We start from the raw sequence: 15609 nt of genomic DNA, 5'->3' as shown, positions 1-15609 counted from the left end.
GTTGTCGTCAGTCGTGCGTCGCGCCCGTGTACCCCACACCCCGGACCCACTCTGCTTCACGCGACCGCTATCACATACGTGGATACCGTCTTGGTCAGCGTGAGCGTACGCCTCTCGTGCCTACATCGTCAACGGTGCGCACACTTCTCTCGCCTAAACTTCGAGACAAGGCTTCTTGTGGAAAGGCCCGTTCCGGCTGGGAGTTCGTTCTCCTAGAGCCACGGGAGACAGATCGTCGCTAGTCGTTCTGTAGTCTCTAAGGTTCAAGATGATGGCTAGCGCATATCCTCATCATCCTGGTGGCATCCAGCAGCCCGGCATTCCACATGGTCACCCCATGGGCCCCGGGGGACCTAACCCAGGCCAGCCCATGGGACAGCCAATGCAAATGCATCCGGGAGGAGTCTCTGGTCCAAACGGACCCCATGTTTCTCAGGCTGGTCCGATGATGGGCATGCAGCCGGGAATGGGTGGTCCCGGCCCGAGTGCACACGCTTTATCGCACCTCACACCCCAAGCCCACATGTTCCAGCAGCAGCAGCAGCAAATGTGTAAGTCACGTCCCCCACCACATCACATCCACCTCAACCACTAAACCCGGACCACGCAGTTGCGCAAAACCCCGCGCTTGCAATGCAGGCCCAACAACAACGCCAGGCAATGATGCGCCAGCAGCACCAGCAACACCAGCAGATGATGCAGCAACAACAGCAGAATGGGATGATGGGATTCCCGCATGGCGGGAACCAGGGAATGACCCCGCAGCAAATGGCTGCTATGCAGGGAAACCCCCAAGGGCTTCAAGTAAACCTGCCGCCGCACATCCGCGCGCAACTTACTCAAAATCAAATGCAGCAGGCTCAGCAGCAGCATGCGCAAGCTCAGCAGCAAGCTCAACAGCAGGCCCAGCAACAGCAACAGCTCATGGCTCAGCACCACACGGCTATGCAGCATGTCGCTTCTCAGCAAAGCAATCCTGGTCAAGGTGGACCGCAAAACCAGCCGCCGCCGCAGGGTCAGCCAGGGCAGATGAGGCCTCAGCCCCCGGGAATGCAGCCTGGACATGAAGCACAGGCCTCTCCTGCACCGCCTCCCAGTCAACATCATACGCCACAGCAGACCCAATCACAACCTCAACCTCCGCCGCCGGCGCAGGCCCCGACTCCTGTGCAGCAAGGCCCCCCTCCCCCAGGCCCTCCCCCTCAGCAACAGCAGCAGCCCCAGCCACCCCAGCAGCAGCCGCAACAGCCGCAGCAGCCGGGTCAGCAACCGCCTCAGAATCAACAGCAGGCAATGCAGCAGCAGCAACAGCAGCAGCAGCGCCAGCAAATGGCCCAGCAGCAGCAGATGATGCAACAGAGGGCTCAGGCGGCTCAGGCTCAAGCAGCTCAGGTCCATGCTCAGCAAAATCGGATGTACGGCACCACTATACTCAAGCTACTTAATCTGGCCGACAATCTTAGCCGGTTCTCTGTAAGTACACCCGAACGTCTTGTTGCTACTCGACTAACAATTTCTAGGCGGATCGACAACCAAACGACATAACCCACTGGAAAACTTTTGTCGGAAGATTCTTCTCTGAAGATGGTATCTTCAAGCAGACATTGCTGGATTATGCACCTCAAGCTCAGAAGCCCAAGAACTTCGAAATCTGCAATCCTGCATTACCTCGTTACTACTACACGCAATTCCAGAGCGGTGTTCAAAACATCCAGCTTACCATGGACGGCATTACGGAGAAGGAGTTTGGAAACAACTGCCACTACGTGGAAAGTAACCGAGCAAAGTTCATTTACTGGTTCAAGAACGGAACTCAGGTAAGCTTACGTGCCACTTTGCTATCCCTGAAGCATGGACTAACCAATGTGCAGGTGGTGCAAAATGGAAAGCTCAGCGCGATGTTCGACCGCGATGATAAGATCAACCTGCTCATCTTTGAGACGGCGGATCACATGCAATACCTGCCGCGGAGTACTTTGGAAGGCCTTTTCCACGTCAGATCGCCCCACCAAAACATGTCGCCGAAGATGAGCAAGAAGAATCCTCCCAACCAGAGGAATCCACGCATGCAAAATGCCGAGCCTACAATGCTTTTCTCAGAACTTCCGGAAGCACCGGTGTCAACCTGGGGTGTTACCAACCCGGTGCTCCAGTTCCTCGAGGTACGTACGGCGAGTGCTGGCGCAGCCATGGACCTTGCAGCTGATCCGTCGGCAGGTTGGCGAGACTCTTTCGAACATGCAGGAGTTGTTCGCTCACTACCACGCCAACCCGGGCAATACCCCTTCTCAGGCTATGAACAGCCTGGTGGCCAATCTTAACATCCAGCAGCAGAACCAGGGAGGCATGGCGCCGGGTAATCCGATGCAGCCGGGTCAGCAACAACAGGGACCTCAACCACCGCAGCAAGGCGGACCAGGCCAACCCCAGATAAACCTCCCGCCCGGAGCGCCCACGCCGAACAGCGCGCCGGGAGCTAGGACACCTCAGAACATGGCTGGTGGCAATCCTAATGTTCAACCACATCCCCCCAACCAACAGTTCATGTCCCCGCACATTGCCAATCTCCAGCAGTTTCCCGGCGGCTTGAATCCTGCGGTTAACGGATCACCGCACCTCGGCGGGCAGACTCACACGCCGTCGCCAGCGCAAGCACACATGCAAGCGCCCGGTCTCGTGGCTCAGCACAGCCAACAGGGCACGAACAGCAGTGCAGCTGCAAGTGCCAACACTAGCCCAAATGTGAGTAACAAGCGGAGACGCAGCACCGTGAAGACTGAGGGCGACGATGGTCCTGATGGAGCACCAACGGCAAAGGTCAAACCGAGCCCTAGAATGCCGAACAACAACAAGCGTATCAAGGGCAACCCGGGTTGAGGAACGAAGCAGGGATGATCACGATGCCAGCGTCTTAATGGGCTCGACCGAGACGACGTGACGATTATGGATTTGGAAGAACGGAGTTGGCGTGCAAAGAGGGGGCGGCTTCGACGCTCACAGCGGAGGCGATGCTGTTTTTCAAGGCTGACGTTGATATACCCCTAAACCTGCGGCCTGAAGCATCGATACGCGCTGCTGCGTCTGGTTCGGGTGCCCTGGAGTTGTTGACTGCCAGGCACATGTTCTTTGTTCATCTTGGGTATAGTAGGAAAGGATTACCTCATGCTTTTCGGCGAGATGGCGGGGGAGGGAAGGCGAAATACGGGTTTTGAATGGCCATCGCTTGCTGTTTGTCGCGCATCTTCTCGTCGGCGCGCATGGGTCTGTTTTGCTTTTGATAAAGTTCTTCCGTCAGCGTGGCGTTAGTCCGATCATCATACTCTCGAGTCTCTTTCCGCGGCTGTCTTTTTGCTTTCCCTGTTGGAGCAAAAGGTCGCATATTCCCGCTAAGCTGCAAAATATTGCGTCTTGTTTTCACAGTCTCATGGTCTGCTCTGTCTTTTTAATGCTTTGGTATTGCACATCATCTCTCAGGCTCTGTAGCTCTTGGTCTTTTTTTACGCACGCCCTGCAAGGTTACTGGATTATTCTTTTCATACATAATTGCACGCGAGAGCGGGTATGAACGGCGGAACGGTTCTCTGTACATTATTTGACGGTCTCTCTATATTAGTTGCACAGCGAGCAGCGGTGGGCTTGGCCGTTGGCACAGTCACGATTATCGAGCTTCCGACTCTGCCCTATTTCTCTTGGTTTGCAGGTGGTACTCGATATATGTGCATGTTGTGGATCTGCATGAGCAGATGATTAAGGTGCCGTGTCACCTGCGGCGGAGGGGGGGACGTGCAATCGCGGAGGGGCAGCTCCGTCTTCTGCTCGTTCGTTCCTGGCGGCCGCCAAACCTATCCAATTGGGTTCGTCAGGGTCGGCGAGAACGCTCACGTTGGTCCCCACACAGCGGATGCGCGAAACAAGGAGGGTCTCCGGCAATGGCGCAGTCAGGTGTTGAAACCCCACAAGCAAGCAGGGCTTCGCGGGCCGGAGCTTGTCACCGACATTTCACACCCCTGATAAGGAGATGCGGAGCGGGAGCCACGGCAGCGATAGCGCTTGGCTGCTGTGCGCGGCCTCCTCGCACCAGCCGTGACGTCGAGAGGGTCTAGACGGCGCAAATCCAAGGAACGGCTTCGCACGATTGCTGCTCTCGCTCGCTTCCAGGCGGGCTGTGATTCATCGGCAGACCCATGCGCGCGATCGTCAGAAGCGGGGAAAAGCGGCGCGTCCCCAAGCGGGTTGCAGCGCTTTGCGTCAAGCCAACTGCACCGCTCTTCCCAGCAGGCCGGTCGCAGAGCCGCATTGCTCCCAGTCAGAGCCGTCTCCCACTCGCTGGCGGCCGCGCCATGTGAACGCCGTATAAAGCAGAGTCGTGTGGAGTGTCGATTCCCGTCGCAACCCCCCGTCGCTCCGGCACCGCCCATCCGCGACGCTCGATGAACGACAGCTTTTTTGGCAGACTGCATCGCCGAGGATCGTCGCAGCCCTTCACCAGCAACCTCCCGCGCCGCTCTGGGGAAGGATTCAGGCGGTCACCGAAACAAGTAAGCACTCCCGCCCTGATTCGCCCAGCTGGTAAGGCTGAGAGGACACAAAACAGTGAGCAGCAGCACGTTCAGCCCCGCTTCCAGCGGCAGCGCCGCATCAGCCTCGTCGTCGCGCCGATCCGACGCCCAGCAGACGCTGGAGGCCTATCTGCAGGACGGCGCGCGGTCGTACCGGCCCCCAATCGACGCATGGCAGGACAGCACCGCCGGATTCACTGAGCGTATCGCCACCAATTACTCCTTGCCGCAGGCTGCCCACAGCCTTCATTACGCCGAAGTCGACCACCAATACCCGTACCCGACCTCCATCTCGCTCAGCAAGAGCTCCATGGCGCCCTCGCAGACGCAGCCCCCACAGGTCCATAACCGCGCCCCATCCACTGTCGCCTCAGCCTCGCGCTACTCGTCGTGCGGCCCGCCCTCGCTCGTCTACGACGACCACACCTCGTACGCCGAGTCATCCGTCGACACCGAGTACGGCAAGATCGTGCAGGGCGTGCGCCTGCTGGAGCCCGACGTCGACGGCGCCCTGGTGCAGCCGCAAGTGAGCACCGCCCCGGTCTACGAGTGTACCTTCAATTTCCTCGGCTGCCGCTTCATGACGCCCGACGAGGCCGACTGGCGCCTGCACAACCTCAGCCACTTCCACGGCAACGTCCCGCCGCGCTCCGTCGCCTGCCCGCTCTGCGACTTTGGCTTCGACGCCGACGACGGCCGCACCGCCTGGGAGGCGCGCATGAGCCACCTGGCCGCCCACGTCCGCATGGGCGAGACGCTGGCCACCTCGCGCCCGGACTTCAAGCTGTTTCGCTACCTGTGGCAGAAGCGCATCATTGACGACGCCGAGTATAAGGAATTGAACGGCCGCGGCACCCTGGCCGCGCGCTCTCATCCTGAGGATCCGTCGCATACCACCGAGGGGCCTCGTTTTGACGAGCGGCGAAGGCGTGTGCCACGGTACCCTCGACCTAACAGAATGTACTGATCGAACGGGGGGGAGCTTCGCTTTACGACCGTTTCGGACCTGCTTGTTTTTTGCTTTCATGCTTTGTTTTAGTATCCCATCATATCCCGCAACGGCCGCGTTTTTCTGGAATGAGGGAGTAGGCACGCCAACGATACCCAGATTGCCAGAGCCCCGGACGTCTCTGTGGGCTCTCGTCATTTTCTCATGAATACGTTTAGGTAGCGAAAAGTTTTGGAAACCCCGGTAATGCGGTTGGAAACGAAAGCGGCGGCGTTTTTTTTTTTTTTCGGGCGTTGGGTGCAGGATGCACAAACATGATATCTTGGAAGACGGAGACGGCAACAGACGGGTATTCCGGTGTTTCCTCCGCTTATTTTCCCCCCTTTTCTTACGCACACACTAGTTCATCATTACGTTGCCCATTTTTTTTTCTTCCGGGATGCTACAATGCGGTTTGTGGCGGTCGCGTGGCCGCCTGCCGAGAGAAAACAATCTCGAGGCGACGATCATGCCAAGCTTCACGCAGTCCAAATATACGTCATATCCCCTCTTCACATGGAACCCTTCACGCTCGCCACTTTGTCGAAATTAACATTAGCATCAGAATCGGCATGATCATCCGAAAACGCCACAGCACCAAAGAGGCAATGTGGAGATTCCACGACTACTTGTCTCGGCGGTTCCTTTTTCCCTTCACGGATCTCGGTGTCACGCCCGTTTCTGAAGGTAAGGGGCCCCTGTTCTCCGTCTCGTGGCGTGTCAGGTACAATCTATTGAATGTGTGATCTGCTCCGCTTTGTCTTTTCTTGTTGTCATAGAGAAAGAGAAAATCAGGGCTGAGGATTCAAGGCTAGTTTGAGGCGACCGCGGCATGATGGACACACAGCGGTCAATTGACCCTCTTTTTTTGCTTTGTGGCGCATTCTGCATTGATTCTCGACCCCTCGAATACACAGTGGGTCTCGACTTGCTATGTCTCTGCGGTGGGCTGGTGCTTTTGATTTGCTGTGAGAATGGCACGGGAGGGTAGGTGCTTCTTCAACTTCGGACGTCTGAATGACTTAGAACGTGACCGGCCGGGTCGTGCTGTTCAGCCAGCACCTTCCGCAAATAGCAAAGCGAGAGAGAGCCCCGACATCCGCTCCGACCTTCTTACAACCTCATCGCTTCTTTTTGTTTCATCCTTAAAACAGCAAAAATCGACATGGCGCCGCTTTATAGCACTGACGGCAATCCGCACTCGTGAACAGCATGTGCTATTGTGACTGCACCGACTCTTGCGTCTGGCTGCCGCTCGGCTTGCGTAACTACTAGCGGCCTGTGATGAGGCGGGAGCGCCGTTTCGCTACCGCCGAGATGAGGGCGTGTAAGGGGCCGACTAGCGGATCATTTACTTATGTTGGGTGTTTGCTGGACATGGGTTTGGGGGCGAGACGGACAGAGTCCAGGCCTGGGATTTTTTCCTCCGTGGAGGATCAACAAGCGTCGCACGAAGGTCAAACGTCGCAATGACTAGTGCTGAGGGCGCTGTGAATACTAATCACCTAACACACTACTACCAAACTGCTAATGCTTACCGTATGGCTTTTGGTCATAGCGGGCGACTGGGTGAGGTGCAAGCTCCTTCGCGTTTCGGAGATGCGAGACTCTCGGGTCCGCGCGCCATGTGGCCACCAACGGGAGGCGTGGTGAGAGGAGGATTGCATTCCGGGCTGGAGGGGTGGTTATCACGTAGTTCATGTTGTCATTGCTGTTTGAGTAGTCTCAGGTTATTGGTCTCAAGAGCGCAGTTACTGAGATATCAATGCTAAGGGTGCTTTAGCTGGCTTGCAGAGCGTTAACCGATGGGACGTAAAGTCAAGTGTCGGCAGAGCCGACCAAGGGTTGGTGGGTACTGTTCGAGAATAGATGTGGCAAGTGGTCGTACACCTTGCCTCGGACGTACCGAAGAAGCCTTAGTGGATTGGCATAGGAACATGTATGTACAATGAAAGGAAGGAAGTGGCGATTGCGGTGTCAACTTCGTACGTCTGAACGAGTCGCCCTCAGGGAAGGAGTGGGGAGGAGGGTGCCAAAAAGGATCCACAAGAGGCTTGCAGTGCGTTGGTATTGGTGAAGGGATGCTATGATTCGCAGAGAGGAAGGTAGAAGGTACAAAGGTCGAACGTCTGGACGACTCGAAGCAGTCGGCGATCAGACAACGCGGGACTCCATAGCATCACCGTGCCACGGATGGTCCGACAACGGTTTCCCAGAGAGGGAAAACAAGCATTGCTATGATGTGCGTGGTGGATATCAAGGGATGAAGGTCGAACGTCTGGACGAGTCGGTGATGCAAGTCATGGAGGCCTTCGGACCCGTAAGTTCTCCGTGTGTAGCAACGGCAGAGGAACGCGGTAGATGAGAGAACCAAAGGAATGGTTTAGCAGTGCGGCAAGGTGGATCAAGGGAGGAAGGTCGAACGTAGGAATGAGTCGAGTTGAGGACGTTTCGTTAACATGGCAGCCTCGTTGCGGTAGTGCTCCGGCGGGACGGCAGGCAGTAAGTGGCACCTGCGGCTGGTTGCATGCCAAAGGGCTGGCGCGAATCCTGGCCTTGATGCTGCGCTGGGCCCGCAATACAGGGTTGCCGATGGGGCGTCCACATGTGAAGGGAGCCGATGGGGCTGCAAGTTCAGACGTCGGATCTGAGTCGCCGGGATGGCAATGGCACTCGCAGCTTCGCCCCCGCCAATCGCTGGCACGTACCCCCAACCGCGCCGATGGCTCGAAAAGCAGTCCTTCGAACGTCTGAAATGAATCGACCGTGGCGAAGGGCAACAGCATGCCTCGGTTCAGCGGCAGAACGTTTGTGCTTCTCCGCGCAGATTTGCAGGCCGGGAACCGGCCCCATATTTCCATGCTCGACATCGTTTCCTTTTCTGGAAAGCTCGCAGTTCGTTCGCCCTGCCCGAGGCGAAAACGATTCGAAACGCGGCCCTCTTTCTCCAGCCGGATTGGCCGCCGGCGGGTTCGAGGCATCTCACCCACAGCGGTTCCGAATCAGTTACGCATAGATGTGATTTACTGCAGTGTATGAGGGCGCGGGTCACTCGCTCCTTTCGGCGTGCGGACATGAGTCGAATCTCACAGCGAGTCGTCATTCCCGACGCGATGACAAATGTATGATTACTCTACAGCAGACAGAGGCAGCTTCAAACGGCAATGGGTGGAGGACGTGTCGGCAGCGCCACCATGCGGCTTGTTTGAAGTTGGACGGTGACGGGAAGCGACAACTTCCAACGTCGCACTGAATCGAACTGGAGCGGCTCTTTGGTGGCGCCGCGTCACTAGCAGCTGCGATGCACGGCTGATGGACCCGTAGCCAGGTGGGTTCCTGGTCCCGGGTTTCCTTGTCCGGGCTTTCGTCAACTTCTGACGTCGGAGTCTGATTCGTATCCTCGGTGGCGCGGCGGGCGGCAGCTCGCCTGCTCTGCCGTGAACCACCTCATCATACAGCTCGACTCGTGGATCTCCCGAGACGAAGAGAGGGGGCAACCTCAGGGCTGTCTCGGCAGATGACGCCATCCCGCCGAACGATCTGCCCGAATGCATCCCGTTTCGGGGGCTGCAGGTACTCGCCTCTCGTGCCAGGCCCTGCGTGGCCGGCTGCGCGTCCGACACGCCCTGCATGGTGTCGCGAGGTTCCTGCGGCATCCGCCTGTCGTTTTCCGGGCGAGCGTGGCGCTGGGCTGGCCATTTCGGCGAAGGATCGAAACGAGCATGTCGGGGCGCGCCCGGGGCGGGAGTGGATGCGTGGTACGTGGTAGCGCAGTGCGTGAAATGATTCAGGGAGCGTGCTCGAGACGTGGGTGATTGAGTCGTTGAGTGGCTTTTGGCGCGCAGAAAGGCAGCCCATGACTCAACGCCCGCCCTCGCTCTTCCTTTGCTTTTTCTTTTTCTGATTTCGGCCGGGGCGGGCTGGCATCGTGCCGTCAGTGCCAACCGGTGTGGGTGCTCCTTGGGCAATTGCTGCGAAGTTTCAACGTCGGGACATGATTCGAAGCGCGGTTAAGGGGAGACAGAAGCATTGTGCCTGAGTCGCTGGTATCCCTCTTTATATCCGCATCGGATGAGAGCCAAATCCGACGACAATCGTCCTTCTGCGCGCGCCGCCCATGGCCCAGTGCCCGCGTCGCGCTGCTTTCAACGCCTGCGTCGACGGTGCTGCGTCGTCGAGGAGCTGCGCGCGGCGGCATGCGGCTGGCCGGGCTGCGGGCGAGTGCGGCTTCCGAAGGCCCAACGTTGGGCATGACACGTCACGGGCCGGGGGCACTCCGTGGTTGCGAAGTCTGAATCGCCAAAGGCCGGTGTGGTCTCGCAGGAGCGGCGTCTGATTGCGCGGTGACGTCAAGCGGGCACTGGCCGGAAATAAAGACGTGGTGGAGCTCTGGGCTCGGCCATGGGCCCGCCGGGTGCGATGGGCGCGGCAGGCCTTCGCGAGGCCTCCGCCATGGCCATTTGAAAATCCCCATGCTCTTTCAACGCTCCTGGACCCCGTCGGAGCTGGCCCCGCCCCGCCGCGCACCGCCCGAAACGAGCCAGCTGCCCGATGCGGCATGGATGTGCCCGCTCGTTCTGGCGACATGCCTCACTCACACACACCAGAGCACGCTTCGCTCGGAAGATGACCATCTGCGCCTGGAGAACCCACTTGTTCCAACCATGCACTCCCCTGACTGATCTTATTTCCGCCCAACTTCAAACGTCGCACACGACTCGAAAGAATCGCTCGACTGCTGGTCTGACGTCAAGCCGTCCCTCGTCGCTTCCGCTCTCGTCCCTGCCTCGGCACTTGCACACCCGCGAGCTCCGCAGCCTCTTGTTCTCGCCTCTACAACTTCCTCCCCCTTTTCTCCTCTCACTCTGTGCCTCTCCACAGCTCCATGCCCTGGAATCTGCCACCATCACACCTCTTAGCGTTGGCCGTGGTCGGCGAAATTTGCGGATCTGCGAAGAGCTTGGGAAAACCATATCCGGTCAAAGGATTCACTGCTAGCGAGGACGCGTCGCGCGAACGCCTCACCGTCGTGACAATCTTGTTTTCCTTCTCCAGCATGACAGGGGCCCTTGATATCTCCACCCTCCCTTGCCCTCGACTACGTGCTTTCCCCTCTCTTCTCTCACGCAACTTGACTACAGTACCGTCAGACTCCAACGAATGAGTCACCACACATAGTAGGCGATGGCTCGATCTCACTCTTTCAACGCTCTGGCACGAGTGGTTGTTGAGATGAACTGTAATCAGGCGATTCAGTCCCTCGATCATTGATTTCAAAGCAGGGGTATCATAGCATTCGGCAAATATGCTGAAGCCTTTCGTCATGGAGACATCTGAAAGAAAGATCCATTCCTCAGCAGTCGATATTTATGCCCCGTCGAGTCGGTTCACCTCAGGCTACCCAGGAACACCAGAGCCCAAAAACCAGGGATAATTATTATGCCTCAGCAAATCTCTTTGCGAGGAACGATACACTGCCCACGTAAATCGAATATTCGACTCTTCTGGGTAGGTGAAGCTATCGTCCGGACGTGGACGTAGAATTAAGAATTATACATTCACATCCGGACGATAGCTTCACCTTTCCATGACATGGGCGAAAATAAGTTTATGCTAGCCTTCTTGCTGCAAGAAGAACATGGAATTGCCTTTCCCTTGGGCTATGGAAAACTATTCCTAGATCCAGGTAATATTACGAGACAGCTACGAGAGGCATTTCTCGGGCAAAACTAGATTCGAATGCTGGGACGACGGTCAATCCCCGACATTGACATTTCCAAGGCTGCGCCATGGCTCTGATCGACATATCCATGAGAAGAGCACTATTTCCTACCTACGTTCATGTCACATCATGGCAGCAATTTAACGCAATGATGAGCCTGCCCTGGATGACATGTTCAGGCGAACAGAAGAAAGAATCTGGCTGGATCAGTCTCATCTCTGTGGTCACGGTACTTGTCAGAATTACTATCATTCAGTAATCGAGACTCCTCGGCAAAATAAAAACCGCGACCGGTGTCATACCGGGAAGCAAGTCTGCCGTTATAACCCCAGATGCATCAAAAATCCAGGGCATGATTTTGTCGCAACAACGCCTGGAGGTGAAGGAAGGGATCCTTGGGCTTTAGGATATTGGCAGCCTCGAGGAGAAGTGACTCCTAAAGAGGTAAGTGATTACTAACTGTTAATTTTCTACATCTAAAGAATCTAAAGAATGTTTACTAACCTCACCTGGTTATCTGGTAGGCATACGAGAAAGTCAAGGACCTCTACAAGGCAGCCCAGAAGAAGGCCTTCATGCCTGGTATATATGGAGGCAAAGTTGCCGAGGCATTCTTTCTGGGGTTTGTTGACCTCCTAGGAACCTTAAAGCCGGACCCTCCACGCGGCGCGTTTACCGAGTGGCCTCCCGACCAGATTTTCTTGATTGCGATAACAATTCAACGCTGGTTCGAAACTCATCGATTCCGTCCACTTAGTGAGAGGAACGTCCCATGAGAGGATCTAGAAAGAGCGCTTCGGGACGGGGCTGCATGGCCGAACCTCGTCCTATACCTGTGGTTATGCAACGTCCGGGTACATCCACAGGAGCTTGCAACGTACGTGCGAGAGCACGCAGGGTCTGATTTCGTCCAACAACATATTCCGGACCATCCATTTAATTTTGCGACCCAGGTTGGGTGGGGTAAAATGCGTCGAGCTCGAACCGACACTGACGATGTTGCTACCGCTGGCGCTGCTAACTCTCCCAACACTGGAGGTTCCGACGCTGACGATGTTGCCACCGCTGGCGCTGTTAACGCTTCCGACACTGGAGGTTCCGACGCTGCCAACGCTGCCAACGCTTCCTCTCAGCAGCGAAAGAGGCAACCGAAGCCATCAAAACCACCAACCCTACCACCGATCCCACCGACAGATGAGGAGCTGTGGATCTCTGAGCACCCTGTTGTCGGACTGCAGAATGGAACTTTGTGCATTCTAAAGTGGCAGTTCAAAGACTTTTCTGTGCTGGAGTGTTCATTTGGCTGTGGGGAATGTGTAGCATCAAGTTCTGCGCCCGAGGACTGGCTCGACAAGAATTAACGCTGGAAACCCTGGACTGATCCTTCGGGGGTAAAAATCCACCAATCCGGACCCCGAAGGTATTGATGGATATGCACATCCGCCGCTGCAAACGTAAATGGGTGTTTAAAATCCCTATGGGTCATTTTATGAATGGATACAGTCCCCTCTCGCGGCCGATGGCTAGCGTGGATCTATTTTTTGCTCATGTCATGGGTGGGTGAAGCTATCGTCCGGACGAGAATGTCGAATTTAAAATTCTACATACATGTCCGGATGATAGCTTCACCTACCCACATTTGTTGGCTTTTCTAAAGCAGAGCTGGGGCATAAATTACGCTATGTTATAGAGCCCTGTTATTCTTCGCGCGAGCCATCGGCTGCAGCACCCCTCTGTATGCACGGCCGAAGGCTAGCTGGAAGAATAGCAAGGCCTTATGATAAGGGGGTAGAATGCTCCTTGCCATGGTAGTCGAAAAGGAATGACCCCTCGAAATTAATCGATCTGTACAGGGAGTAGAGGCTATCGTCTGAACGTGAATGCAGAGTTATTAATTCAACGTATATGTCAGACGATTGCTTCAAACATCCATATTGTGTTTAAGCAGGCATTCGATACACATAAAAACAGTTTCAAGGCAGCATTCACCTGCAGCCCCCCTCTACAGTAATGAGTCGGCTTCAGTATCGCGACAGATAACGAAAGAGGGAACGAAGAGAATCAAGATCAATCTAAGGGTGCTCTCTACACACACATGCTTTCATGCACATCGCATCCCCTACAAACCAGGAGAAAATGCCGCATGGTTCCGACTCAAGCCTACACCACCCCAATGCCGGTGTCTGCCGCAGTTGCAGCCCTTCATTCGGAGCAACTTACCAATGGGTCAAGACGGGACTGAGCGGAAGCTTGGCGCGGGACCACACAGACCGCCTTCCGTACCCGGATCTGAGTGGAGTAATCTCCAAGCTCACCGTTTCGACGTGTCCCCGCTTCCAATGGTCAGGTCTGGATGAGACGGTCTGGAGGGAAGCTTGGACTCACTGTGGGACATCAGGGTCTCGTCTATGGCATGTAGGTATTTGCCGAGCCGCACAGTCTAAAGCTAGAGCAACACCAGCAACGCGAACACGAGCCAGCCTAAGACGATCACCAGACCAGATACGCAACTCGATTTGTTCGTATTGACCTACCGAGTAAATCCGATCAAGCTTGGCTTCTGTCTCGATCATAATTGGCCGTCTGCAGGGAGTTTCATGCTAAATATGGACTCTACCAATCGTATGATACTGATTTGTACTTATGAGGCCGTGCTGAAGAGTGGCGTACTCTACTTCATACGCCAGTCCCAATATCTCATGGGTGCTTCCAGGTCTCGGGTGAAGCCGTGAGATCTCACAGGACTGGGCTTTTTTATTTCGGGATAGTGTGAGCACCTGCATCACATCTACCTCCTTAAAGGCTGTCCCAACTCAAACATTAAATCTGAGGAAATGATGAGCACAAGTGTCCCTTATTTCATAGTAAAGATTTGCAAAGTCGTAACAGGGCAGTCACTTTGTATGTGGTGGATAAGCCAGTGAACGCTTGCGGGCCTCCCAGACCTTCATCAAGCCACTTGGAGGCCACGATAGAAACAGCCTGCAGGAAAATGAGAATCCAAATTGCATAAAATGGTAGTCTCTCGCGCAAATGAGCTGTTGCCATCGAGTGACCTGACGGCTTGTAGTAAAGCAAGGCGTGAATGGTGGATATAGTGGATCCCCAATGAAATGACCATTCATACTCACACTTTACACTTTACTATTTGAAGTTTTGTTGTTCTGGTTGCACCATCTGCCTTTATCCGTACAGTGTTACAAGCAACATAATGCACCGCTCCTGATGAGGAAGTTCGACGCGTAGGGATCGGAGAACACTCCGCTGCAGCAACTGCGCAACGTCAGTTTTGCCTGGTGCCCTCGTAAGGAGTTTCAATGTGGCCAATCCTATCTCTTAATACTTTCTTTCAAAGGAAATACAATTGTTCGTCTTTTCGGTTCGGCCACAGTTCTCTCCAAGTCCAACCAACAACGCGAGCAATAAGATAAGTCTAGATCTTACAAGCGTCCAGCCAACCTTCCCTCGCTCCCTTTCCCCGCGTTTTGGAAAGTCACCATTAGGAAGAAGATCGCCATGCTGCAGCTAGCTTCATTTCCCCGCAAACACTTTTCTGATTATCCCAACCGTTGTCCCACTACGAGTAGTAGCGCGTTTCATTTTAATCTCTTCACGATTGTTTTTGGTACACTCGCAAGCTTCAGCATTGTCCAAGCATGAAAAATCGGGCGAGCATTATTCTGCCTGAGCGACTGCTGCAAGTCTTCTAAAGCCTTTCGCTTATTTGAAACTGTCTTGGACCCCAACAACTGGTGCTCCGCATGTCACCGCTGATCGGACACTGCGTTAGCGTGTTTACATGCAATCCTACCCACCGTGCTGGCTTACCCGGCGCTAGAGGCTCCTTCTGCATGAAATTGTTGGTAAAAGTGACGTTTGGCAGCTTAACGGCATTCTGTCATGGCTGCTCCTTGCTCCACTACATGCCAGCTCTTGCTTTAGTTCTCTGGCACGCTGTCCAATGGGGACGCTCGCATGCATGTACTTCCCGCCTCTCTGCTAAGCGATCACGCTTTTTTCCAACGGCCGCTACCGCCTTGGAACAAACGAATATGCATGTGAAAAAAGAGGCAACGTCAGACATTAGGAATTTCATAGCACGATGAGTTTGTGAGATAGCCATGCGGCCAATAACCAATCACGTCAAAACGCCTCTATTCTAATGTTCTTACATTCGACAAATCGCTCACTGCCCTTATGGAGAATCCATCTTAAGGCGAGTGAGTCAAGTCACATGATTGATACTTCCCATCAACTCGAACGAGTCACTTCCCCACGAATCTCGTCTTCCACCACACTCTAGATTATACACATAGCTGTACAACAATGTTACAGTGGGG

The 15609-nt window shown here is 55.1% G+C and overlaps 2 protein-coding genes across 2 annotated transcripts; both read left to right on the top strand.

The window, feature by feature from the left end:
* Window positions 1-523: 523 nt before the first annotated feature.
* LTHEOB_1534 (uncharacterized protein) lies at window positions 524-2877 on the top strand (the record flags this gene model as incomplete). The annotated part of the gene is made up of 5 exons (XM_035510246.1): window positions 524-551; window positions 611-1473; window positions 1521-1817; window positions 1872-2162; window positions 2218-2877. 5 exons carry the CDS (start codon window positions 524-526, stop codon window positions 2875-2877), a joined length of 2139 nt encoding a protein of 712 aa, XP_035366044.1.
* A 1307-nt stretch (window positions 2878-4184) lies between these two features.
* Window positions 4185-5526, top strand: LTHEOB_1533 (Zinc binding protein; the record flags this gene model as incomplete). The annotated part of the gene is made up of 3 exons (XM_035510245.1): window positions 4185-4305; window positions 4479-4538; window positions 4595-5526. The coding sequence occupies 3 exons, from the start codon at window positions 4185-4187 to the stop codon at window positions 5524-5526; spliced, it is 1113 nt and encodes a 370-aa protein (XP_035366043.1).
* Between the last annotated feature and the right edge of the window lie 10083 nt (window positions 5527-15609).

The sequence above is a fragment of the Lasiodiplodia theobromae genome (assembly GCF_012971845.1).
Source record: "Lasiodiplodia theobromae strain AM2As chromosome Unknown scaffold_4, whole genome shotgun sequence".
In the NCBI taxonomy this organism is placed as follows: Eukaryota; Fungi; Ascomycota; class Dothideomycetes; order Botryosphaeriales; family Botryosphaeriaceae; genus Lasiodiplodia; species Lasiodiplodia theobromae.
This window is presented reverse-complemented; position numbering and strand designations above follow the sequence as displayed.